The sequence below is a fragment of the Vicugna pacos genome, chromosome 32, assembly GCF_048564905.1.
Source record: "Vicugna pacos chromosome 32, VicPac4, whole genome shotgun sequence".
NCBI lineage: Eukaryota > Metazoa > Chordata > Mammalia > Artiodactyla > Camelidae > Vicugna > Vicugna pacos.
Genome location: NC_133018.1, coordinates 1,539,193 through 1,563,129, shown reverse-complemented (window position 1 = coordinate 1,563,129; position 23,937 = coordinate 1,539,193). Strand labels below are relative to the sequence as shown.

The 23,937-nt window shown below is 63.2% G+C and overlaps 1 protein-coding gene and 1 long non-coding RNA gene across 7 annotated transcripts in view; one reads left to right on the top strand and one right to left on the bottom strand.

Annotated features, from left to right (window-relative positions):
• Nucleotides 1-23,937, bottom strand: part of ARVCF (ARVCF delta catenin family member) — a 34,962-nt gene that overhangs the window by 865 nt on the left and 10,160 nt on the right. For 2 of the 6 annotated variants that reach the window (XM_072953207.1, XM_072953208.1), the window contains 16 exons: nt 18,386-18,613; nt 9,882-10,040; nt 9,216-9,736; nt 7,810-8,309; nt 7,025-7,208; nt 6,208-6,325; nt 5,709-5,880; nt 4,045-4,116; nt 2,685-2,812; nt 2,326-2,476; nt 2,024-2,222; nt 1,822-1,933; nt 1,637-1,727; nt 1,311-1,364; nt 867-952; nt 197-316 (listed from right to left, as the gene is read on the bottom strand). In XM_072953207.1, coding sequence (XP_072809308.1) covers nt 209-316; nt 867-952; nt 1,311-1,364; nt 1,637-1,727; nt 1,822-1,933; nt 2,024-2,222; nt 2,326-2,476; nt 2,685-2,812; nt 4,045-4,116; nt 5,709-5,880; nt 6,208-6,325; nt 7,025-7,208; nt 7,810-8,309; nt 9,216-9,736; nt 9,882-10,040; nt 18,386-18,595 — 2,865 coding nt within the window. In that variant the 5' untranslated portion in view covers nt 18,596-18,613 and the 3' untranslated portion in view covers nt 197-208. Of the gene's footprint in view, nt 1-196; nt 317-866; nt 953-1,310; nt 1,365-1,636; nt 1,728-1,821; nt 1,934-2,023; nt 2,223-2,325; nt 2,477-2,684; nt 2,813-4,044; nt 4,117-5,708; nt 5,881-6,207; nt 6,326-7,024; nt 7,209-7,809; nt 8,310-9,215; nt 9,737-9,881; nt 10,041-14,914; nt 15,054-18,385; nt 18,614-23,937 lie in introns of those variants that run through there. The other 4 variants (XM_072953211.1, XM_072953212.1, XM_072953210.1 and 1 more) reach the window with 3 other exon arrangements.
• Nucleotides 18,036-20,839, top strand: LOC140690941 (uncharacterized). The gene is made up of 2 exons (XR_012066352.1): nt 18,036-19,600; nt 19,826-20,839. It is a non-coding gene; the product is annotated as an uncharacterized lncRNA (long non-coding RNA).

Below are 23,937 nucleotides of genomic sequence, written 5' to 3'. Positions count from 1 at the left end.
TGGTGACATTGCCTGCCTCCGGCTGCAGGCCCAGGAGGCCTCTCCCACTCAGACCCCAGGCTGTCCTTCCCTCTGTGGGCCTTCAGGCCGCTGAGCCAGGGCTGGGCCGCCAGGGAGAGCAGAGCGTGCAGCCGAGATGGAGAAGGCCCTGCCTGGAGGAGCGAGCATGGGGGAGGAACACCAGATGAGAACCTACCAGGCATGCAAGCTAGACCCAGGAGTCAACAGGCTGAGGCTTAGCATCCCCCACGGCGTCCACCAGCCTGACTGTGGGCCTGCTGGGCCCAGGAGGAGGAGCCTTCCTGCTGGTGTCGGACTGCAGCGGACGGCAGTGGGCAGGAGGGCGTCAGAGGCAGAACAGAGCAGGTTAGTCAGAGCTGGAGTGTGTGGGCCAGGCTGGTCAGGGGGGCGAGGCCGGAGCCGGGGTGCACACTAGGGGAGGGCCGAGGGCAAGGGGCGCTGACCAAGCGTGGCTCAGAGAGACAGAGTGACATGTGGACACGCACGCACGGCCCGTGCCCAAAGCAGGGGATTGGCGCAGAGCAGGCGGCAGGGGCTGCCCTGGAGGTGGGAGCAGAGCAGGCTGCGCCGCGAACACACATGCAGGAAGGATGCAGACACGCTTGTTCAGACTCCCCGGGTGATGCCTTCTGTCCCGTGCTCCCTCGCTCCCAGTGGGCATGAGCTTTCAACTACCTGCACCCATAGGCTGGCTCTGATGGGACAATCCCCACCCTGGGCTCCTGGCCCAGCTGCCCTGCAGCTGAGGCCCCACCCCAGGCAGACTCCAGGCTGGAGACCAAACTCAGCATCTTGCCTGGGCCCCTCTCTAGGCACACCCCCGACAGCTGCCCATAGCCACTTACTTTTAATGGTTCCTTCTCAGAGGCCTCCCCTGCAGGGTCACTGCCTCGCGCCCTCCGCTCCCTCCGGTCAACAGTGGAGTATCCGTCTGAGGGGGGCGTGCATGAAGAGAACTCTGAGGGGTATGTGCCATAAGACCCCACCCATCTCAGCCTGGATGTGGGGGTGCACCTGGAGAGGATCTCACCTGACTGTCCTGCACCAAATCTTCTCACAGGCCCTCTGGGCGTGGGCCTTGCAGCCTCTCACTTGCTCCCCCCACGGCAGCTCAGAGCCCTCCAGCTGCCCCTCGGCTGGGTGACGAGACACCCTGGCTGGGCAGTGACCCCCTGCCAGCTGCCCCCGTCACTCCCTGAGCACCCCTAAATCAAATCTCTCTTTTCCAACCAGCACCTCCTTGGAAGGCCGTCCCCACACAGGAAACAAACATCCGCCCCTGCACTCACCTGGCCCAAGTGCCTCCATGGGGATCATGTCCCGGCTGCCTGGCTTCTCATTGTCTGCAAGGCACGAGTAGGGAACTGGCTGGTTGCAAACAGCAGCAGGTGGCCGGAGCTGGCCTTGGCCCCCCTGAGTACCCTCTGTCACCAACATCTTTGCACCGTCCTGCTGGGCCCCTGCCTGCTGGCACTGCCACCCCCTGCTTGGTGCCACTGTGAGCACCACGGTAGAGGATGCAGAGGCTACAGGAGAGGAAGGCGCACCCGCCTCCACCCATCAGCTGGTAGGGGACGCTCCTGAACCCTGGGGATGGGCCTTGCCCTGTGCTCACCCAGGCTCTTGTCCACCAACGGCAGCGTGCTGTCATCAAAGCCACTGGGGCTCGGTGCTGCCTTGGGCCCCTTGGTGTTAGCAGCAGCCAACTGTGGGGGGTAGGGCACATAACAGACGTCAGGGGTACCTCCGCAGGGGACCCAGCCTGGTAAAGAGAGAAAGGAAGGGCCGGGCGGGCCTCACCTGGAAGCGCGCCTTGGTCCAGCCATCCCTCTGCAGGGCACCACGAAGTTCCTTGTAACTCCACACTGTCTGCAGCACGTGGGACGCAGCCTTCGCCTCGCGCACTGATTGGCTGCAGACGGGGCAGGGTCAGCGTCTGGCCCAGACTGCCAGGCTCCGCCCCCACCACCTGCGCCCCACCCCAGGCCGTGCCCCCACCCACCTGGTGGCGCCCAGGGCCACAAGCGTGGGTATGCCACGGGCCTGCAGCAGCGAGCGTGCATTGTCCAGGCTGTCGGACACGATCTCATGGATGGTGTTGAGCACGGCCACCACGGTATCCTCCTCCAGGCGGGCCCCGGGATGTGTGGGTGCCTGTGCGCTGCGCACGTTTCGTACCAGCTCGGCCATGGCGTAGCTCCCTGTGGGAAGGGTTGGGTGAGGGCACACCTGCACCGGTAGGAGGGGGGCCGCAAGGGGCAGGAAGGCCTGGGCCCTAGACCCCTGCTGCGCCCCTATCCTCACCGATGAGGTCCTTGTTGCGCCGGTCCAGTGAGAGGTTGCGCAGGGCGATGGCGACGGCGCGCACCACCTTGTCCGTCTCCGACTGCAGCAGCTCCACCAGCACCGGCAACCCGCGCTCCTTGCGCACCGTGGCGCGGATATACGTGGCCCACTGTGGCGGGGTGGTGGGGGCCTGCTCAGCGCCCATGGGCCACAGGCACCGGACACTCGCCCACCTGGGTCCTGACCACCCCCTCCAGCTGGACTGGACAGTCCTCCTCCCGGACCTGACAAAGCCCTACCCCAGCAGCTCATGCCATCTCCACCAGGAAGCCTCCTGGGATTCCCTCTGCCCCCTCTTGCCAGGCTTGGCCTCTCACCACCCAGTTGCCGGCGCTGAGGTTCTGCAAAGCACCAGCCGCAGCCTCCAGGGTGTTGAAGTTCCGGCTCTCCGTCAGGAGGGACAGGTACAGACGTACCACCTCAGGCTGGTACAGCAGCTCAAAGCCTGGGCACAGAGCACCCACCACCCACAGTTACCCAGGCTGCCCCAGCTCTCCCAGGGTGAGGGTGAGCTGGGGCCCAGGATGGCTTCGTCACCATCAAGGAAACGTTTAGCACCAACATATGACCCTTGTGGTCATCCGAGAGGAAAACCTTTCCCATTTCACACAGGAATCAACCCAGGCTCTAAGGTGGCAGTAGACTTGGTGAGGTCATTCTTCCTCTGACCCCAAAGAAATGGGGGCTGCCTGGCAGTTGAAGCCTACGACGCCCAGGGTGGGGAGGGAGGCAGCAACCAGGGCTGCTCCCCTAGCAACAGGGTTCAAAGCCCCTAGCAACAGCTCCTCTTCCCCCATAACCAGGGCCCATCCTCCAGTCCGAGCCGCTCAACCACTTCTGGTCCCCCGTCGGTCAGTTGAGGCCCCAGCCTGGCAGCAGAGCCACCCACAGTGCTCCAGGGATGAGGCTGGAGCAGGCTTCCAGGTCTGTCCCCATGCTGGGGCTTCTGTGTCCCTGGACATGACCTCCCAACCCCCATCCCCACAGCATCACCCCATTTCCAGTCCTTACACCCCATTTTCCCTTCACCCCAGTTTCCTGTTCCCCAGATACTCCAAGCATGTCCCCACAGCATCTGCACGAGCTGGGCCCTCTGCCTGCGATGCTTCCCCCTAAACCTCCACGGCTGGGCTCTTGCACCCTGCCTGGGGGCATCTGGGCTCACTGGGGCAGGCTTTTCTCACCAGGCTGGACTCCCAGTGCACGGAACAGTGCCACACACAGCAGTGCTCCAACAGGCACAGGGGCAAGAAGGACGAGCCAGGGTGATCTGGCCCAGCCTTCGTACTGGGTCTGGCTGCATCCTCAGGGCTGCAGAACACCCCCAAGTGAGCCCAACCTCCTCGGCCGACATGGGAGGCCCTGCCTGCCGGCCAGCGCCCTTCACTCAACAGCCCTGCTCTAATCCCTGCCAGCCTCTCTTAGTGCTGTGACCAGCAAGCCACTGGCTCCTCTATGCCTGCACCTCCATACCCTGCCGGAACTGACCTGTGGCACGGATCCTGATTCCAAACCCTCAGCGGTGGCCAGGGACTGGACAGTCCTGCAGGAACCCTACACTTGTGGTTTTTTCCACTTTTTCTCCATCAGATCCCCAAGGCCCTTCGGGCCTGCTTGGTGCCATAAAGCTTAACTCCTGGACTGGCCTGGGCCTGGACTCTACCTCTGCCCACTCACCTTTGGCAGCCTCAGTTCGCTTGGGCAGGTCCAGAGTGTCAAAGTTCTGGTCCATCTCACCGTCTTTCTTCCCTGGAACAGAGGGCAGTGGGAGGTGAGGTGGACCCTGCAGGGGGCAGTTGTGTGTCAGGAGAGGTGGGTACAGCACTTTCCTGCTCACGGCCCAGAAAGCACCCGTATCCAAACTTGGGCACCCAGAGGCCCTGGGAACAGAGCAGCATCCTGAGTTTAGGTGGGCAGTTCAGCCCAGCAGAGGGCAATGGTGGCAGTAAGGCCTGGGGACATCCCGACCCTGCCCAACAGCCAGGGCTCATCACCCACAGGTGCTGGGAGCTGCACTGCAAACCCTCCTGGTGGCCTTCTGTGGCCACCAGGTGTGTGGACCACGAGACCTGGAGCCCAGGTCGGGGCACAGCAGACAAGGACGTGGAGGGCTGGCGGGACAGGATGTCTGCTGCAGAGCAGGGCCGAGTGGAGCAAGAGTCCCCCTCACGGGGAAACTTGCCCATCTAGGGCAAGGAGAGACCCCCCCTCAACAATCCACAGACCCCGTCAGCTGCGGCCTGCACACCTCTGGTGGTGTGCTCACCACTCCCCAACCACCCTCCCCTCCCAGACAAGGGGCCTTCTCCTTGGAAGGCAGCAGAGCTGAGTTCAGACGACTTGGGGCCCCCACCCTGCCCAGCCTCCTGGGCCGTGTGGCCCGTCTGAGCTACACATTCCATCGGAGGGGCAGACTCTGCTCCCTGGTGCCCTGGGACGGACACCCCCAAGCCCTACCCTCGGCCCAGCTGCCCCAGCTCCCGCTCCTGCTCCAGCCTTGCCCGGGCAGCGGAGTCTGAGGTTACAGACAGACAGCCCCTTGGCCTCCAGCCAGGCGAGGGCTGACATTCCTACTGTTGTCATGTCCACACAGTCGTCATGGAGACAGCTGCCCAGAGAAGGGCCTGGGATGGGGGCTTCCCGAGGCTGGAAGGTCTTGCAGTTGTCATGGAGATGGCTGCCTGAGCAATGGGGGGTTCCCTGGTGACCACTGCACCCCCCAGGCCTGCCCGGACAAATGGGGACTCACCTTGATGGAACCACTCTTCTGGGCGGCCGGGGGAAGCAGAGGAGAGAGGAGAGGAGCCTGAGCGGGCAGCACCCCTTCACGCCCTCCTGGGAGGCACTGACCACAGGGATGTGAATCTCACCCTGACTACTTCAGGGGCTGAGTGCCCACAAGTGGGACAGGGGTCAGAAACGGCCCACGCAGTGGGGTGGGGGCAGGTGGTACAGACCCCCTGGTGGCTGCCAAGGGGCATCAGAAGCTGCACCTGAGATGGGGATGGAGTAAGGCAGGCGGGCGAGGTGCTGCTCTGGGCTTCTCAGGATCTTTGGGTGCTCTGCCAACGCCAGGAGTGGCTGTGTCCTCGGCACCGTCCAAATTTGGGCCCCTAGAAGCCTTCCTGGAGCTGAAGGCCTGGGTCTGGGCACCAGTAGGGACACCTGCCCAGGGCCCCGGTGCAGACGAGGTGGCTGGGCCTGCCAGCTGGGAGCCGGGGGCAGCATACCCACTTTGGCTCCCTGCCCATTAGAAGGTGACCATGACTACTGAGGGCGTGGGGGGTGGGTCTCGGCAGTGTGGGGGGTCCTAGACTGCTTCCCCAGGCCCACCCACACACCTTTGGCCTTCTTGCCACCGAAGCAGCCGGCGTCATCCCTCCTCCGGCGCTGGGAGCCCATAGCACTGCCCAGGGGCCCGGGCTCAGCCTCCTGGTACCTGTCGGCGCCGGGCACCTCCTTGTGCACATGGTAGCTCAGGTTCCGCACGATGCACACGCAGTTCTCCACCGACTGCGGGGAGAGGGGCTGGTGGCCAGGGTTGGGCAGGCACGGACTGCTGACCCTCCCACGGCAGGTGGTGACAGCCAGTGTGCATGGAAGGGACCACTCAGGCGAAAGCCCCAGGGAGGACGATGGTGGAGCACCTGCTGCATGCAGGCCCTTGACCAGGGCTTCATGCCACACCCGCTTCATGGTGTGACCACTGCGATGTGTCCCACGCCCAGGGCGCTGACCTCGACCCACGTGCCCCTCTGTGCCACCAGATAGTTGCGAGTTCCTGTGACCTTTGTGGGCGGCTGCGAGACTGGCCCTGCTGGGGCCTGCCTGCCCACCCACCTTGTTGTCCGTGTCCTTCCTGCCCACGGCCGACTGCAGGGCATGCAGGAGCGCGTCCACCAGCCCCTCACACTCACGGAGTCGCCGCCGGGCCTCTGCGCCATCTGAGCTCACATTCCTGGGTGGCCAAGAGCAAGCTCTGTGAGCCTGGCTCCCACAGGGAGCTGCAATGGCCCCAACGTGGCTGTGGGCAGGATTCTATCTTATCTGCAAATCAGACTCTGAGGCCACTCTTTGAGGGCTGCTGCCAGATGACAGTGGCCTGGAGCAGCAATGGCCTGACTGATGAGACCCCAGAAAGGAGCCCTGGGCTGGCACCTGCAAGGGTGGGGGCTCCCCTGAGCTGAGCTGAGTCGACCCAGAGGACTGAATCCGTGCAGGGAAATCCTGGGCTCCCCCTGCTCCAGTGGCATCTCAGGGCTCTGCCTCCCCCTGAGGTCGGGACTCAATGCGGGCACATCCTGATGGACAGGCAGGGGACCCAGACAGCTCCACCACCCACCCCGGCTGTCACAGTGATGGGTGGAAGCTGGGCAGGGCTGGAGCTGTGGAACAGAAGAGAGGTTGGCAGACATCTGGAGGCTGCCCGTGGGGGTGAACACAGCCCCACCAGGCCCACTCTCGGACTTGGGCAGGAACTGTGACAGGGCTCTGGTGCTGAGGCCTGACAGCCAGCTGTCTTCCACATTATCTGGGACATGGGAACATGGCTGTCCCCAGGACAGCTGTCCCCAGGTGTGTGTACAGGATCTGATGCCTAGTTCCTGCCTCCTGGGCTGAGAATAGCTCTGAGCAGCTGCGCCTGGCCCCGCCACACCTCAAGCAGCCCGATGTGTTCTTGAAGACAGTCGTCCACTCAGCGTCCCGCGGCTTGGAGTCCTCATTGGGCTCTGGCTCCCAGCCCGAGTGAGGCACAATGACCTCGTGGGTCAGCGTCTGCAGGCCATGGTCAATGATGACCATCTTCAGGGGCTCGTAGGATGACAGGTTCCAGAGCGTGCCTGCAGGGTACCACCAACCCACCAGTGCTGACCACAGGCACTGCCCCCACTTCCTCCCATGGGTCCCTCGCAGGACCTGCCCTGCCCTCCCTGTGTCCCAGCTGACTTAGCAGGCAGGAGTGACAAAAGCCAGGAGAGGTCCCGAGTGCTGCCCTGGCATGGGCAAGATGCACAAGCCGCAAACGGCAGGGGCTCCCCAGAGGGGCTAGGATATAAAGGAGGGCCGGTGGGGGGCCTGGAGCCAGCAAGAGCCTTCTCTTCCCCAACCCTTCCCACCCACACAGGCAGGTGAACTACAGCTCCCGGGGCCATGCCAAGTTGGTTGTCACAGGACCCTGTCTGGCCACAGGCCCCAGCACTGCCCTGCTGGGGGGCGGGGACCAGGTAGGTGGACCCTGGAGGAGTTGTGGTGGGGACATGGGAGCTGGTGGGGAGCAGGATTGTCCAGGGGCCCAGTACTAGGCCCAGTTCCAGCCCCACCGACAGCAACTAAGTCCAGAGGTAGAGAGACCAGACCCATCACGGCATCTGAGCCTGACTCCTGCGCCTAGCAGCCGGGACTCTTGACTGAATGGGGGACGCGGGTGGCCAGGAGCCTCACCTGTGACAAGCTCGCGGACCTCGCTGTCCCGGGCAGCCCGCAGCAGGCGCACTAGGGCGGGCACGCCGCCACAGTCCCGGATGGCGGCCTTGTTGTCGGAGTCCCGGCCGTACGAGAGGTTCCGCAGGGCCCCGCAGGCCCGGCGCCGCACCTCTGCTCGCGGGTGGTCCAGCAGAGCCACGAGCAACGGCAGCCCCCGCAGCTGCCGCACGCGACGCTTGATGCCCTCGTTCTCAAAGCATAGGTGCTGTAGATAGGCGGCTGCGTTGGCCTTCACGGGGTCCACAGGGTGCCGCAGCATGGCCAGCACCTCGGGCAGCTCAGGGTCCCGCCAGCGTGGCTCCTTGCGGGCACTGTCCACTGAGGGCGAGCGCCGCACCGCCCGGTCCAGGCTGCCCAGGCTGCCGCGTTCGGGCTGGGCCAGGGGCGCCGCTGTGGCCGGGAACGGGGGCCGCTCCTCCATCATCTCTCCACCATCATCCACCACGTCCTCGTAGGCCCTGTGCAGGCGAGCAGGGCGCATGACCGTCCTCTCGCAGCTGCTGGCAAGGCCCCCAGCTGCCCCATCACACCTTCCCTGGGGACGGGGGTGGGGCTGAACCTAGAGCATCACTGGAGCCGAAAGTCACGCACAGTCCAGCGAGAACTGACTCACAACCAGTGACGGAGCCAAAGACCAGCCACCGGTCATTAGGGCTTGTATCCCTATCAGACGGGGAGCTCACTTGCTCCCACACCAGGCAGTTTTCCTGATACTGAGCTAAACGTGTTTCTATTAGACATCTGTCTCTGCCTGGGGTCTCACCTTCCCATGAGGCCCACCCCTGCACATGGCCATCCTGGTGGGACCACATGAGGGGCCTTCAGGCACCAGTTCCCTAGGGCATAAGATGTCAAACCTGCTTCCCAGGGGAGGGACTGAGGCTGGGTGGGGGGTGTGGGGTGTGGGGTCAGGTGTCACACCCGTGGTCACAAAGCATAACCCAGACCCAGGCTGTGGTCACGTTCCCACTCTGCAGACAGACAAGCCAAGGACAGAGGGAACAGAACCAGAGACCCCACCAAAAAAAAAAAGGGCTGGGAGCCTGCATTCTGGCTGCTACTGTGCACGTGGGAGAGGATGAAAAACACGCTGAGCCCCTGGGCCCGTGTCTTCCTGGCCATCTGGCTGGAGCAGGGGCAGCAGGTACCGGGCACTGTCATCAGCTTCTTACGCTCCAGACTCGTGGGGAGGGTGCCCAGTGTAATCTCCCCTGTCCCAGAGCCTGCTCTTGCCACATGCCTGAGAAGAGCTGAAGCCAATTCAGACTAACGTGTGCGACTAACACAGCCCTGCAGCTAGGACCCTGTGGCAGGGAGCAGAAGGCAGGCTTCCTAGAGGTGGTGCCAGCACACGGTGGCCTCACCTGGTCCGAAGGCCTCGCCCACAGTCCGGCCTTCTCCTTGTGGCTGTGCTGCAGTCAGGCTCCAGCTCCGGGCCACCCTCATCCTCAGCAGCCAGGCTGCGAGTGTCGTCCTCCAAGCCATACGGCTCTGCCTGGAACCGCTCAGGCTGGGAGCGGCCGGCGGGCGGCACAGGCTCAGAGCCTGCAGGGAAGGCCTCCCGGCGGCCAGGCAGCGTGAAGCAGCCGTCGCTGGGACCCGGGCCATGGAGGCCTCCACGGGGGGGCCGCACGCCCAGCCCACGGGACAGGCTGCCGTAGCTGGGGACATCACGGGGCTCATCGGGAAAGCCGCCCCCACTGCTGATGCAGGCACGGGAGAGCGTGGCAGAAGGGCCGCCCCCACGCAGCAGGAAGTGCCGGTCCAGAGGGCCATCGGTGAAGGGGCCCAGCGGGGGGCCGCCATCCAGCACGGGGAGGCCATCTGGGCCCACAGGTACCTGGCGCACTGTCCGTGTGGTCACCGTCTTGACCGTCTTGGTGACCTGGTTGGGGAGCAGGCGGCTGGTGGGCTGGGCAGCCGGAGAGGCCAGGGTGGCCTCAGCCTTCCACCCGAACAGTGGGTACCCACGCGGCAGGGGGGGCGACTGCTCCGCACGGCCTACCTGCCAACCGCAGGGCCCAGCGTACCTTGGTCTCAGTGCGACGGGTGGTGCCGTCCTCTGACGTGACGATGGACACGTGGGAGGTGGGGGTGCCAGGATCCTCCTCTACCGTCACTGTCTCCTCCAGCACCTCGGGCGCCTCTGGCATGGTGGCCAGCGAGGCCTGGCTGCCTGGGCTCTGCTCCTGAGCAAGGGAGCAGGTGTTGGTGGGAGGACCCAGAACTCAACACCCCTGGAGTGCAGACACTCGTGCTGGCCTGGATGCCAGGTGTCTTCCTCTCCCCTCCACCCTGGTACCCACTGCCCCAGGATCTGTCTCAGCCCTGGCTGGCAAGGAGAGCAGCACATCTCTGCCTCTGAAAGCCGAGGGGCTGACCATGGGGGCCGGACCCCATCCTGGGGGCCTCCTTGGGCTGGGCTAGTGGGTAAGGATCTAGGCCCCAGTGGTGCAGTGGTGGGCAGCCCTGTCTGAGCTGTGAGGCCTGTCTGCTGCAACTCCTGGAGACCCAAGGAGGTGGGGGGTGGGGGACAGGGAGGGGATGACCCGCAGGAAGCTTTCCTGGCATCACTCATCACCCCTGGCTGGGCCCTCCTGGTGTCCTGGGCCTCCTCCCTGGCCCACCCCAGAAATGTCAAGTGCAGAGGGTGGCAGTGTCAGTACTGTTCACTGACTCCCTGGGGCCACACCCAGACTCCTGCCTTCCCCAAGGCCAGCTAAACGCCCTCACAGGACAGAAATACCCAGCTCCCAGAAAGCTGTGTGCACTCAGAGCACCAAAATACCCTCGCTCTTTCCGGTCTGGACACTCTTGGGACGTTGAGTGGGCTCGGCCTGGCCCTACCTCACTCAGGCCAGTGCCTGGTGTCCCTCACTGAGACACCCCCAGCGTCGTATCAGAGTGCACAGATTCAGGCCAAGGGGGCCCAGCTGATTCCTGACAAGAACCCCAGTAACCCCTTCCTACACACCTCCCAGGTCTCCCCCACCTTGGCCCTCACCTCTTGGCCACCTGCCTCATTCTCATCCTGTGTCTCCCCACCCTCACCCCTTGCCAACATCCCTGCAGGCAAGACAGCTCCGGACAGAGGCTCTTGTAAAGCCCACATGCTTACTGGCCAGACTTGCCAGTGGAGAAACTAAGATTCAGAGAGGACAGGCCAGCCCAGAGCAGGGCTGGGCCAGACCCCTGCACTGCTGAGAGGCACAGGGACACAAGAGCCACAATCTAGCCCTGGGCCTCTGACCACACGGATCCCCCAAACCACGCCAACATCCCAGGATCAGCATCTGGCCAGGAATTGAAACCCAAGTCCCAGTGGGCGGGCACAGGGGGAGTACATTCCTAGGCAGCCAGGGCTGGGGCAGCAGGAGGACAGGCCTGTGCCTTGCAGGATATGTCCTCTGCCTGGGCCCCAGGACTGAGGGCTGCACAGACAGAACTGAGCCTCAGAGAAGGCCTGGAAGCAGAGCCCTGCTCTGTTCCTTTCCCCAGACCCAGGTACTCAAGGCCAGGTGTCCAAGGCTGTCTTCAGGGCCTGCCTCCCCAGGTCCTCAGATGTGAAGTCTCCCCAAGTTGGGGTCCTGTCCTAAAGAAATGCATGCCCCCCAACTGTGCAGTGTTGAGGTGCTGGGATCCTGCAACATCTTCAGGGGTCCAGGGAGTAGCTGCACCAACTTGTTAGGAGAATCCCTTGGGCTCTGGTGACAGAGGAAGAAAGAGGTCACAGAAAAAAACCCCATCCCCCACAAAGTAAGGCCTTAGGGAATATGTGAGCTTATAAAAAGGAAAACTGAGGCCTGACAGAGGGGAGAAGATAAAACTGCTAATGGGGGAATTTTGGACTTCTATGGAGGGAACTTCTAGCCCAATGTTACCCCTTATGGGACACAGCCTTGGCTGCCACAGCCTTAGAATGCAAGCAGCCTGCCTGCCCCCCTGCTGGGGGCCTGGTCAGGAAGGAGGGACGCTGCTCTCTGGGAAAGAGAAGTAAACTGAGGCCCAGAGTGGGGACACACTGGTGGGCTGCCGGGCAGAGCAGCTCTTCACTGAGGGCACTGGGGAGCTGGGATTGTTTTGGAGCAGAAGGTTCAGGGACAGCCTGTCCCTGCTGGGGCCCCAGCAGCCCCATCTGTATTTGGCAACCGTGGGAGCAAGTGTGGCAGGCAGCTAGCTCTGTCCGCTAGGCCCTAAGGGACCAGGCCCAAGGTTGCAAGTGCAGAGGAGGGGCAGGGAGCAGGACTGATGGGAAGGGACCAAGCTGTCCAGTGGGCTAGGCCCTTTAGCAGTTGTGCCTACATTTGCATACATTAACACTTTCAGAGAAGAGCCCCTACCCTTAGCCAGGTGGTGGGCTGCTGGGGCTTGGGGGCACATTTCAGATCTCAGTGCCACAGGAGCCTGGCTGCTGCCTCTCACCCCTGCCTGTGCTCCAGTGAAGAGTCAGGGGGACGTGAGGATGGGGTCAAGGAGAGCCAGGGGCCCAAAAAGGCCTGGCAACCCTGCAGCATCACACACCAGCACCCAGCTCAAGCAGCGGGATCCCAAGGTCCTAAGAGCCCCCACTGGCAAATGACCTCAGGGAGCTAAAAATGGCGATGACTTCACCAGGGCGGGTGGGCAGGCGGGCAGGCAGGCAGTCGGGAGCGTGAGTCAGCCAGTGATCACAGGGAGGCTCGGCCCCCGTTACACATGCCTGGGCACACATGTGCAGACAGGGCCCTGGACATGCATGTGCACATACACACATGTATGTGAGCACCTGGCCCAGCCCATGGGCCTAAGCATGTCAACCTGCAGGCTCTCCTGACAGCACCTGGTACACATATCCCCGTGATCCTGTCTTCTCCCCACATGTCCAGACTCCCTTAACCACCCACCCAGGTGTCCGCTATGGGAGTCTCAGAGCTGGCAGATGAGGGAACCAAGGCCTAGGATAGAAGGAGCCCCAAGGTCGACCCACGGCTTGTGCCTACACAACACCCCCAGGGTGGGTACGTGGGGTCACTGACTGACCACCAGCACACAGTCGGTGCTCAGCAGAGGCCACTGACCAGGGTGCCTGGATTCTCAGCTGGCCTCAAGGCCCTGCTCTAGGAACCCATGTCCCATGTCCACCTACGCAGGTCAGCCTACTCTTAGAGACCCCGGCCCTGCAGCCCACATTCCCCCGGTACCCCAGACATCAACACACCCGCAGCCCTCCAGCACATCCCAGAGCCTGCCAAGTCCTGAACTGTCTCATCAAGCTTCCTCGGCCCTGGCCTCATCCTTGCCTCTCTCGCTGGGACAGCTGCCCAGCCTCCCACCACCTTCCAGGGTCCCAATCTGTCCTGTGGTGCTCCTGGTCCATAATCCCTGAGCCTGGTTCAGGAAGGGGCTGTTGTCCATGCCTGGGGTTTCCCATGAATTCCCTTGAATCTGTGGTAGGAGGTGGTGGGAGGCTGGCCCAGGGTTCCAAGTCAGGGGCTACAGTGACCAGTACCCCAGAAAGGTGGACCCAATCACCTGCCACTGCTCTCAAGAGGGTCCCCAGAGGCCCAGAGCTAGAGGGCCCTGGACCCATCACATACCAGGGCTCAGCTTCCTCATCTGGAAACAGGAAGGACCTGGGGTGTCCAGGCCATGGGACAGGTGGGAAAGTGCCCATCTTTGTGACCAGATCCAAGGTGAGGGGGTGGGCACAGAAAAATGAGATGTGGGATGAGACACAGAGGGACCACCACCTGGGCAAAAGCCCACAACAGCCTCTGGGGGTACATGTGGGAATGGTGGGAGGAGGGGACTGAGGAATCACAGCAAGTCACAACTGGTGGGGGTCTGGATAGGAGTCTCAGAGGCATGAACCCACCTGCACCGCCTGCCCTTGACAGATGCGCACCCACAGTCTGTATCATGAAGAACAACACATGGGGTGGTTGCCCAACCCTGTCCACGGCCTCAGAGGCACACACCAGGGATGCATTCAAGTGGGATCCCACAACCCCCTGCCCAGGCCCCCAGAGAGCACGAGATGGCTTCTGCTAGACAGATGAATGGAGGGGTGGAGGAAGGCCAACCCCTCACCCAGCATGGCCATGCTGGATGGAGCCCAGGCCAGGCAAGGCAGGCATCTCCCACCAGGCAACAGTCCTTGGCCGCTACAGACACCCTTTCCCTTGCTGTCCATAGCAGTGGACCCAGCCCTGGCTGACCTGGAGTTCATCCCTCCACTGTAGCAGTCCACCTGCAAGCGCATGGTGGTCCCCCCCATTAGTAGCCAAGAGGCCAAGGGGCAGTGGGTGCCTAGCAGACTGGGGGAGCAAACTTGTGGGGGTTAGCAGGGCTGGCTGTCACCCACCGCAGCTTCCCCAAGTCCAGTCCACATCCATCAGCCACAGTGGCCCCAGATTCCCCACCTCCCCTGAACTGGCCCCTCATCTCTGGGGAGGTAGGCACCTAGCTGTCCCGGTGGGCAGGTGTGTTGGAGATCTACCTCCCACCACTTCTTGCTCCTAAACTCAGCCTGTTTCCCGTCCTGTTAGTGGACCCCGCCCCTCTAAGCTAGAGTGCTGGCTGTCCAGGAGCCTTCTTACCCCCACCCCAGTGCTGGGAGGAAGCCCCCTCGCCGCCTCCGCACGTGTGCAGGGCCATCCCCCAGCCCTCCATCCACGTGCGCTGCCACTGCAGAGATTCCATTAAAGCGCCGAAGCTCCTGCGCGGCCCCCGGAGCTGGGGCCTTGGGGGTGTAGGGTAGGCCTAGCCTCGCCACCCTCTCCAGACGCGGCCTCCCTCCTGCGCAGAGGGGGCGCTCGGGAAGGGCCTGCCCACCACCCGTCCCAGGCACCTGTCCCGGGCGCTGGCCACGGTGCTCCCGCCCTCCCCGGGCCGCTCCCAGCACGGCCCTGGCGGCGCACTCACTCCGCCGCCCCGCCCGACCCCGGCCCCGGGGTGCAGACAATAGCCGCCTCCAGCCGGCTGCTCCGCGAACAAAAGCGGGTCCTCCCGGCGGGCCGGCGTCCCGCCCTCCGCCGCCGGCCCCCGGGACGGTGCCCCCGCCCGGGACCAAGTTCCCTCCAACCTGTCTGAGTTCGGCCGGCATCGGGCCGAGCGCAGGGGGCGCGGGCCGGCGGCGGCGGCTAAACCGGGCTCGGCTCCAGTGCCTCGGCCGCTCGGCTCGGGCTCGGCGGACTCGCTCCCAGCGGGGCCGACCTGGCGGCGGGGCGGCTAGCGGCCAATCGGGCGGGGCGGGGCGGCTAGCAGCCAATCGGGCGGAGCCAGGCTGGGGCGGGGCGGCGAGCAGCCAATCGGGAGGCACCGCGCCCGGGCGGGGCGGGGGGGGTGAACGGCCAAGCGAGCGGGGCGGGGCTCTGCAGCCTGGGGCCGGGGTCGCCCATCCGCCCCTGCCGCGGGCCGGGGCTCCGGATCTGCACCCCCGCCCTCCACCGAGGGGTGGGACTTCCCCACTGAGTCTTCCTTCCCTGGCCTCGGTTTGCCCCCAGTAAAAGAGTTCACAGCACCCTCCTGCAGTTGCGGAAAGTTCTGGCAGAGGAAGGGCAGTCCGGCCACGGGCAGCGCGCAAGGCCTCCCTGCCAGCAGAAGCTGCCCATCCTGGGTGCGACTCAGTTTCCCCTGCTGTGGAAGAGGGCCGATGCGACAGTAGTTACGGGGATGTCACTGTTGTGAGGTTTTTCGGGTCTCCCAGATCTGGCCCCAGGCCTTTGCCCACTGCCCAGCACGCACCCCCACACAGCTCAACCAGGACCTAGCAAACTGCCCTACACTGACCCTCTTTATCCGGAATTCTCCCCACCAAGACGCAGAGGCCCAGGGGTCCCCCATCCTGAGAGGTGTCAGAGCCGATCAAAGGGAGAGGAGAGGGCACAACTGTTGTGTGACCCTGGGCGAAAGCTTGTGGGGTCCAGCTGGCCTCAGACCCTCTCTCCTCCATATCTTTGATCTCCAGGGAAGTGGTGGCTGGAGGGAGCAGTTAGTCAGGGCTTCTCTTACTAGAGAAGCCTGGCTTCCGCTTCCTGCCTCCCACCTGCTCCTCCCCAGACCCCATTTAGAAAACTAACCCACCCCTGGGGCTATTCCTTTTCCAGGACATGCCATGTACACAGGCCATGCAGCCAGCATGCTCAAGCACTCTGGGTGACCACAGTATGCCCCTCTGAGCCTCAGTTTCCCATGAGTTGTCCTGACCACTGGCCTCCTGTATCTTGCATCCATGGCAGCCCTAAGAGGAGCCACCTGGGGCAGGAGCAGAAGACTGTACCACTGTCCTGAGGGAACTTGCCCTGGATGCTTACATGTGAGTCCTTTCTGTCTTCTCCCAAATTTCACCAGCTGCTAGTGCCCCAGCCACTTACCCATCTTGGCCTAGTCTAGAGCTGGTTAGGTCCCTAAAGGTGTCCCCACCCCTACCCCACCCTCACGCACACACATACAGTGGGTGAGGACCAGCCCTGCTCCAGGTATCTGGAGGGGGGCCCCTTCTGCTGGAGGATGAAGGGCAGGTAGCCAGGACCGTGGTGCAGCCTAGGGCACACAGCAGCAGGACCCCCACCACCCAGCCTTCCAATCCCTGCCTTGCCACCAGCCTCCAAGCTTCACGACCCTGGCTCTGACACCCAGGACCAGGTCCAGGGAGCCCTGGCTCACAGGTGGGTAACCAAGCACCTCATGCTGAGATGAGTCTGAGAAGCAGGTCTGACATAAAGGCTGCCAGGCCTGGCTAGCTGGATGTGGCCCTGACATCCCAGTGTCCCCATCAGCCCTGTCAATCCAGCCACAGCCCTGGGAAAACACTCCCTCTGATCTCAGCCTGAGAAACCATCTCCTCTCAAAAGAAAGAACACCAAGGGCAGGCCTGGAGGTCCTTGGGTGGGGAGGGGCAGTGGGCGGGGAGGGTGGTGGCCTGATCTTCAGGCCAAAGCCCTCAGGAGGCCAGGGCAGTTCCAGGCGATGGGAACATCTCCCTGAAGGGGTTTTGACCCTCATCAGTGCCCTTTGGGCTGGAGGCCAGAGCCCCTTCCGGCCTGGGAGGGCTGGAAAGAGTGCCTGGCGCCTGAAGGGTGGCCTCAGGGTCATGGGCTGCCACTATCCCCATGTGGCTCAGCCAGCTGTTCTGCTCCCCGCCAAGTCTGGGGGGCAGGCCTCACCCCTTGGAGTGCCTGAGGTCCAGGGGGCCACAGGGGTGGACTTCGTATCCAGGCCCACCTAGCCTCAGTTCCAGCCTCCCATGAACTGGCTGTGCGGACACCTCAGCACCAGTGGGCTTGAGAAGACAGCCATCCAATGGTGGGGGCTGCCAGTGTGTCTGGGCCCTCAGGAGACATGTCTCTGGCTCTGACTGTGCACCAAGCTGGGCTGTGCGTGTGGGTCGCCCACTGGCTGATGAAGCCATCAAGGCTGGGGGCAATCACAGGCCAGGTCCCCCAGCCTGACACAGTCAGCTGCTTCTAAGCCCCACACACCCAGGTGAGGCGAGGCTAGTCCACGGGGCCTATCTCAGCCGAGACCAGCAGCTTGCTCCCCTTCTCTCCAGCCACAGAGGCGCAAGCTGCCCTCAAGCCTCCAGCACGTGGATGCCGGGCCCACACAGCCAGCGGCCTGATGCCCTGGAGAAGGGAGGGTGTCTATGTGCAGGAAGAGATCCGGCTCCCAGGTTTAGGGGGGCAACACTGCTGCCCATGCCCAGGGAGCCAAAGACACCGCTGGGGGCCCTAGGGTCATGCTACAAGAAGCCCAGGGGACTCCGTAGGCCGCAGTGCCCCCAGGCCTCTGAGCCTGGCTGTGAGGACATGCAAGGTGGACCCCAACCCAGAGCCCTCCCCTCCTCTCAGCTCCTGAGACAGGGACAGCTCTGCCTTGCTCGTGCCCTGCCCTGAGCCTCAGTCAACCACAGGAACCCCAACAATCACACAAACTCCAGGCACCAGCACTCCCACCTTCTGCCCCTCGCACCCATCGAACCAGGGGCTGGTCACTCCATCTGCACGTTAGGCAAGGGATACAGTGGATGTGGGGCGGAGCCCAAGAGGCCTAACCCGACCCTACATCCAACTTCAGAGGTCTCAGGGTCTGGCCACAGAGCAGACAGGGCCCACACCTCCTGGGGCTGAGCTGGGCAATGGCCAGTCACCTTCTGGGCTGCAGGTTGAGCCCAGGCCTTGCTGGAGCCATCCCCAAGCCTTCCCCTGGGCCTGACTCTCTGACTAACACCTGCAGTGAAGGCAGGGAGACTCCATGGAAGCAGAACCTTCAGTGTCACCAGGCTGACTGCTGAGAACAGACCCTGCCCAGCTGCCTGGTCCCTGAGGGCTCACTCAGGTAGACAGTTCTATTCTGAGGCTTAGGCTGTGTCCTGCAGCACAGCCCCGAGGGGGACTCCTAGTCCCTTTGGGGTCCCACTTTCCTCCTCTCCTCTGAAGCCCCAGGAGGTCTTGCAATAAACCACTGCATGCTGGCTTGTGGTCCACTTGGGCCCCTTGATTGCTTCCCCACTTGACCACACATTTTCACCCTTCCTGAGTCACTAGGCTGTTACCTGTAGGACAAGCTGTTGCCAGGCCATCGGCAGGGGCTGCCCACTGCCCATGCCACCACTGCCCACACCAGGCTGCTGGGCACGCTCCAGCTGCAGGGCCACATGGCGCCGCTCCTGCTCCAGCGCCCGAGTCAGCCGCTCGAAGCGTGCCTCCTGCTCCTTCACCGAGGCCAGGATGCTGGCAGCCGAGTGCACACTGCAGTCCTCCATGACCAGGATGCTGGCTGGCTGCAGGCAAAGCAGAGCAAGGCCAGGGTGGGGCCAGGGCGGAGGCCCTCCGCCCACCCTACTCACAGATCTTACGATTCACTCCCAGACCAGAGCATCCAGCCCTCTGGAGAGAAGCCACATTGATTAAATCCTAAATTAAAAGCCATTAATCCAAGGCTGGCCGGAAGCAGCAGGCTCCCTCCCTGTGGCGTGTGGAGCTCTGACCCAGGCTCCCTGCTTCCTGTGGGGCCCAGCAGAGCCCCAGACCATGACAGCTAGGAAAACCAACGCCCAGGGAGGGAAGAGGCCAGTGTGGGGGAGGGTCCCACAGCTGTCCACAAGAGAGCAGACCCCGGGGCTGGGGCCCCAGCTCTGTCTGCCTGAGGATGGAGGCACCAAGCCGGCAGGCCGAAGCCTCATGCCCTTGGTGGCCTGGAGGGCAGCACTGGGGTGGCTGGGAGACAGGCCACTGACACCTTCTGGGGGGGGTCATCCAGAAGCAGGGAAGACCTAGGCCCATTCCCCGACACGGTGCCATTCGTGGGTCCCCAGTGCCCCAGAGGATAAATTTTCTGATGGCAACTGAAAACGCTATTTTTATATTAAAAGCAATAAATATGAGATAACATGGAAGGCAAAATATGCATGAACTTTTAAGACAGATCATGAGACTTCAAAGATGATGGGGCAGAGGTAAGCTCAGACTCACTTCTGCTGTGGCCATTGGGGGCCTGGGGCTGGCAGAGCCATGTGCAGGACCTCAGTGACCCTCACTCTCCTTCCTGGCAGATGCCTTCACAGCCTCTATTCCCTGTCAGGGCCCCACGCTGCCTGCTGGGCTGACCCCTCGCCCCTACCCAGACCCCAGCCTGACTTCCTGAGCCCTCACCACACTCGTCTGTCACCCGCGGAGTGGATTTAGCAAGAAGACAGAGATGAGCCTCGCCTATCCTGGGGCAGGGGTCCAGGCCTGGGCACCCCAGGAGTGGACAGGTGGATGGACTGGTGAGTGGATGGAGGATGAAGGGTAGGAGGCCGGTGAGGGGGTGCTTGTGGGAGAGGGTGGGTGGGCACATGGGCAGCGGGCGGGGGGAAGAACGGGAGGCCAGCGGAGGATGAGTGAATGGACAGTTAGGTGGATGGAAGGGAGGGCAGGAACGAGGCTGTGAAACAGTCCTGGAAAGAGGGAGCTCCTGGGGGCACTGCTATGGCCAATGCTCGCTCCCCCAGGAAAGCGCAGGCACCTCGGAGGAGCTGGGGAGACGCTGACCCTCCCCTGAAACCCTGCCCACACTTGACGACTTCCTGCTGAACCAGACATTCCTCCTCAGAAGGAGTCCGGCCAAACCCAGCTCCAGAAAATCAAATTATGGGGACCGAGTCCAATCTGGGTTGAGGAATTAGAGGAATTTCCTAAGGGTCAGGCCGGCAGGGGAGGCAGGGGGAGGCCTGGGCTCCAGAGCTGACCCTCCACGGCCATCTGTGGGCACACCGCCCACTGTGCCTGTCCTCCACTAGGGAAGGGAGGGGACTGGCTGCGAGCTGAGCCCCCTTCACACACCAGACCCCCAGCCCACTGGACGAGGAGATGGTGCAGGAGCAGAACCCAGGCCCAGGGGCATGGGAGCCCACCCTTCTGGGAGGGCACCAAGTCCCCCTGTGCTGCCAGCATAGAGACCTGCTCCCCACACCACTGACCAGGCCTGGAGAGGGCTCATCTTCACCCCGTCAGCCCTGCTGTGGTCAGACAATGCCCACGGCCGTGGGGGTAGTTTCTGGCTGAGCCCACAAGGACGGGCACTGGGCCAAGGCTGGGGGCAGGGCCGCAGCCAGAGGCCTGGGGTGTGGGGTTCCCACTGAGTGGGGTGCATCCATTCATCCCAGCCAGGACTGCAGGGTCACCCACAGTCAGTGTAGGGCCTGGGGGACTAGACAGGAAGGGTCTGTTCTCGACCATAAAGCAGTGGAAGAAACCGCCAAGGAAAAAGGGCCAGATCGCCTCTGTGAGAATGAAATATTTCTGAACATCCCAAAAGGACCACATGTTGTGGTCGTGGCTTCTGCTTTTCACATGGAGCGAGCGCTTCAGACGAAAGACAAGCGTGACCGCACCTCTAGACTCGACTCCGACCACAGGAGCCTGCTGGCACGTGGGCACACGTCACACTACTCTACTGTTGTACATTTATAATTTTCCATGATGGAAAGTAGGAGAAAAAGACAAAAAAAACAAAATACCATCAACACACTGGGATCAATTCTTTACAGTATCTGGCAGAAAAGTGACATCCTTCATCTATAAAGTGCTCTTACGAGTCAGTAGGAAAAACCAAACCCCAACTCTACGTGGGCAAAGGTCATAAGCAAGGTGTGTGGTCCAGAGGGTGAGGTGCAAAGGATGAGTGTGGAAAGAGTCAACATGTATGCACGCACACGTGTGTCACACACACAGAGTGGAAGGAGGGTGTGGCCGCGCAGCAGTGCTCTGGGTGGAGGGCCCCAGCCTTCAGGCTGCAGCAGGTCCAGGGTTCTGCACATGCCAGTGTTCTAGCTGCACGAGCTACTGCTGTAGCCAGAATGTAGGTGACACGGGAGAGCAGACATCTGCCCAGCAGGCCAGGCAAGGGACTGTGAGGCCAGGAAACTCTCCCAGGGGCCTGGGTGGTGCCATTGCCACCAGAGGGGAGCAGCAGGGTTTCACAGAGCTGGGAGAACTGTAATTGAATTCAGCCTGGAAATGAGAATTCCCCAGCGCAAGAGGGACCCCTGTAGCACCTGGATCAGACACCGTGGAGGTGGGGGATGGACAGAAGTGGTCACTCAGTGACCCCCTCCTGCCCCCAAACTGTTCCCATGGACTCCCAGCAGCACTCGCTGACCACAGAGAGGATGACTGTCCTGTGCAGGGGCGGTACGGTTTGTTTTCCCAAAGGGCTCCTGCCCTGCACTGCTGGGGCCCCCTAGGCCAAGGGTGAGCCATGTCCAAGGCAGCCCTGATCAGCCCCAGGGCAGGGGGCTGCTAGACTGGTGGTCCAGGGGGACCAGGGGCTGTGGGGTGCTGATGCAGGAGGCTCAGGGTCAGGTCAAGGCAGGGACACGTCTGGGGCCCATGGAGCCTGAAGTCTGGGGAGCCAAGAGCCTGGGTCCGGGGCCAGGGAGCACCCAGGGACCTGCAGGCTGAATACGGCAAAGGCAGGCCTCACCCTGGCGGAAGGGTGGGCTGGGTGGAGATGAGCATCCCAGCTGCGGCCCCTCTCCAGGGGGAGGCCTGCGCCACCATTGGCCCATAAAGGGTCTCCGTTTGAGATTTCTGCTGGGGCAGATCACAGACTCTTTCTCCCTCTGCTGACTGCGGCATACCCGTCTTCTGGGTATGCCTGGGTTCCCTGGGGCCCACCTTTCTGGGCAGATTCGTGGGATGGGGATGGACAGCAGTCCTCCAGGCCCTAGGCTGGGACTCCCGGCAGCCTCCTCGCTGCCCCTCCTGCACCTGACCCAGATTCCAGCTGCAGCCGCAGCCCATGGGCGATGCCCAGCAGGCTCCAAGTGTGGGGTCTGGGCAGGGAGGACCCACCTCCTCTGTGGTCTCTGCAGCAGCCAGCCCAGGGGCACCCCAAGGGCTCCAGCAGGGAGAACTGGGGCTGGCAGTCACAGAGCTCTCTGGTGGCACAAGCAGCCCACCTGCTCCAGCCAGACCATGAGAGGGGAGCTTGTGGGGGTAAGAGGACCCACTACGTGGGGTGGGCTGGCCCGCTGCCTCCTCCAGGCTGCTCCTAGGAACGTGGCCACCCCGGCCCCCCATTCTACCTCGGGGACAGCAGAGCAACATGTGGGGAGTTCTAGGGGCCCAGGCTCAGAGCCCCGCCCCACCGCACTCTAGGGAGGGCACATGAGGCATTCCTGGGGAGGGGCCTGAGGCTCACAGCCAGGCTGGGGCCAAACCCAGTGGATCCACCTGGCACCAGGGCCCGAGAGCCCAGGTCCTACCTATCCAGGAAGGAGCCAAGAGGCCCATGAGCCCCTGAGGGCCCCACAGAAGCACAGCCGGGCCAGTTATCTGGCCGGGCCAAGGGCCACCGGCCTGTGTGCACCAAGAAAGGAACACCCTTTCTCCTCAAGACGCTGGACCCCTTCTTCCCAGGCTCCCTCTGTCACCATGGCAACACCCAAGCTTCTCTGGGAGGGACAGAGCCTCTTTGTGGTGGCACAAAGCCCCTTTGAGGGGCGGTGGGGTTCAGCCCCTGGGAGTCTGTGGCCAGTAAGTCTCTGGGGGGTAAGGCAGGGCTCCTCAGCCCAGCCCCCACCAAGGTGGCAGAACCAAGGAAGCTGAAGCAGGACAGCCTGGTGGTTAGGGGCTGAGACCCTGATCCCAGGTACCACCTGCCTGGCTTCCATGGAAGTGTCCCTGGGATGAGCCAGGGCCCCCAGGGGAGGTTGTCTGCGGAGGCCTGGGGACGTCCCAGGGTCTTCCCACGGTTTTGACAAGAACCAGCTCAGTCTGGACAAGTGGAAGAGGCACTGGCTGCGGGGGAAACTCCCTGCCGATGGGAAACCGGGCTGGGGACCCAGCGGGAAGCGGCACAGGGAGACTTCAGTGGGCTGGCGGGTCAGACAGTGGGGGCTGGGGACCAGGTCTGCTGGGGGACTGCCCTCGCGTCTGAGCCCAGCCCACTCACAGCCTTCCCTGTCACAGGGGCTCCCCTCTCTGCCCCCCTGCCCTGGAGGAATGCAGCTGCCCAGCTGGGTGGCCTGGGACAGCCTTGCTGCAGCCACCACCTGGGGACAGACTTGGACAAGAGGGAAACTCTCTACAGCCTGGCTTGCTTCAGGGGTGGGGAGATGGGACCCCGAGGGCAATGTGGGTCCTGAGCATGGTGACAGGGACTCAGTGCAAAGCCGCCTCTTTTACCCCAGCGCATTGCCCCATTAACACCCCCGCCTTGTGGTCAGGGAAGCTCACCCCATCCCTGAGCCCCCCCTGTCCCAGTCTGCGGGTCCTGCCACTGCTGACCATGCACTTGGCAGCGCCCCGACATGCTGGGCGCCCTGCCCGGGCAGCCCTCCCAGTGACCTCCGTCTGACCCACTGGAGCTTTGTTACCCGAGCCCCCAGAGTGGGGGTCATGGCCCCCGGGCAGCAGCATGGGGCAGAGGGGCCCCAGGAGAGATCTAGCCTTTTGTGGGCAGATCCATGCAGGGCCCGGGGGGCTGTCAAGGGGCCAACCTTGCCACAGCAGCACCCCCCATGGTCAGCAGGCAAGGGCCCCTGCACCCTGCAGGGCCCCCCTCCCCCTCCCGCCTGCTCCCCACCGGCATTCCTGGGAGCTGCTGACACTTCTGGGC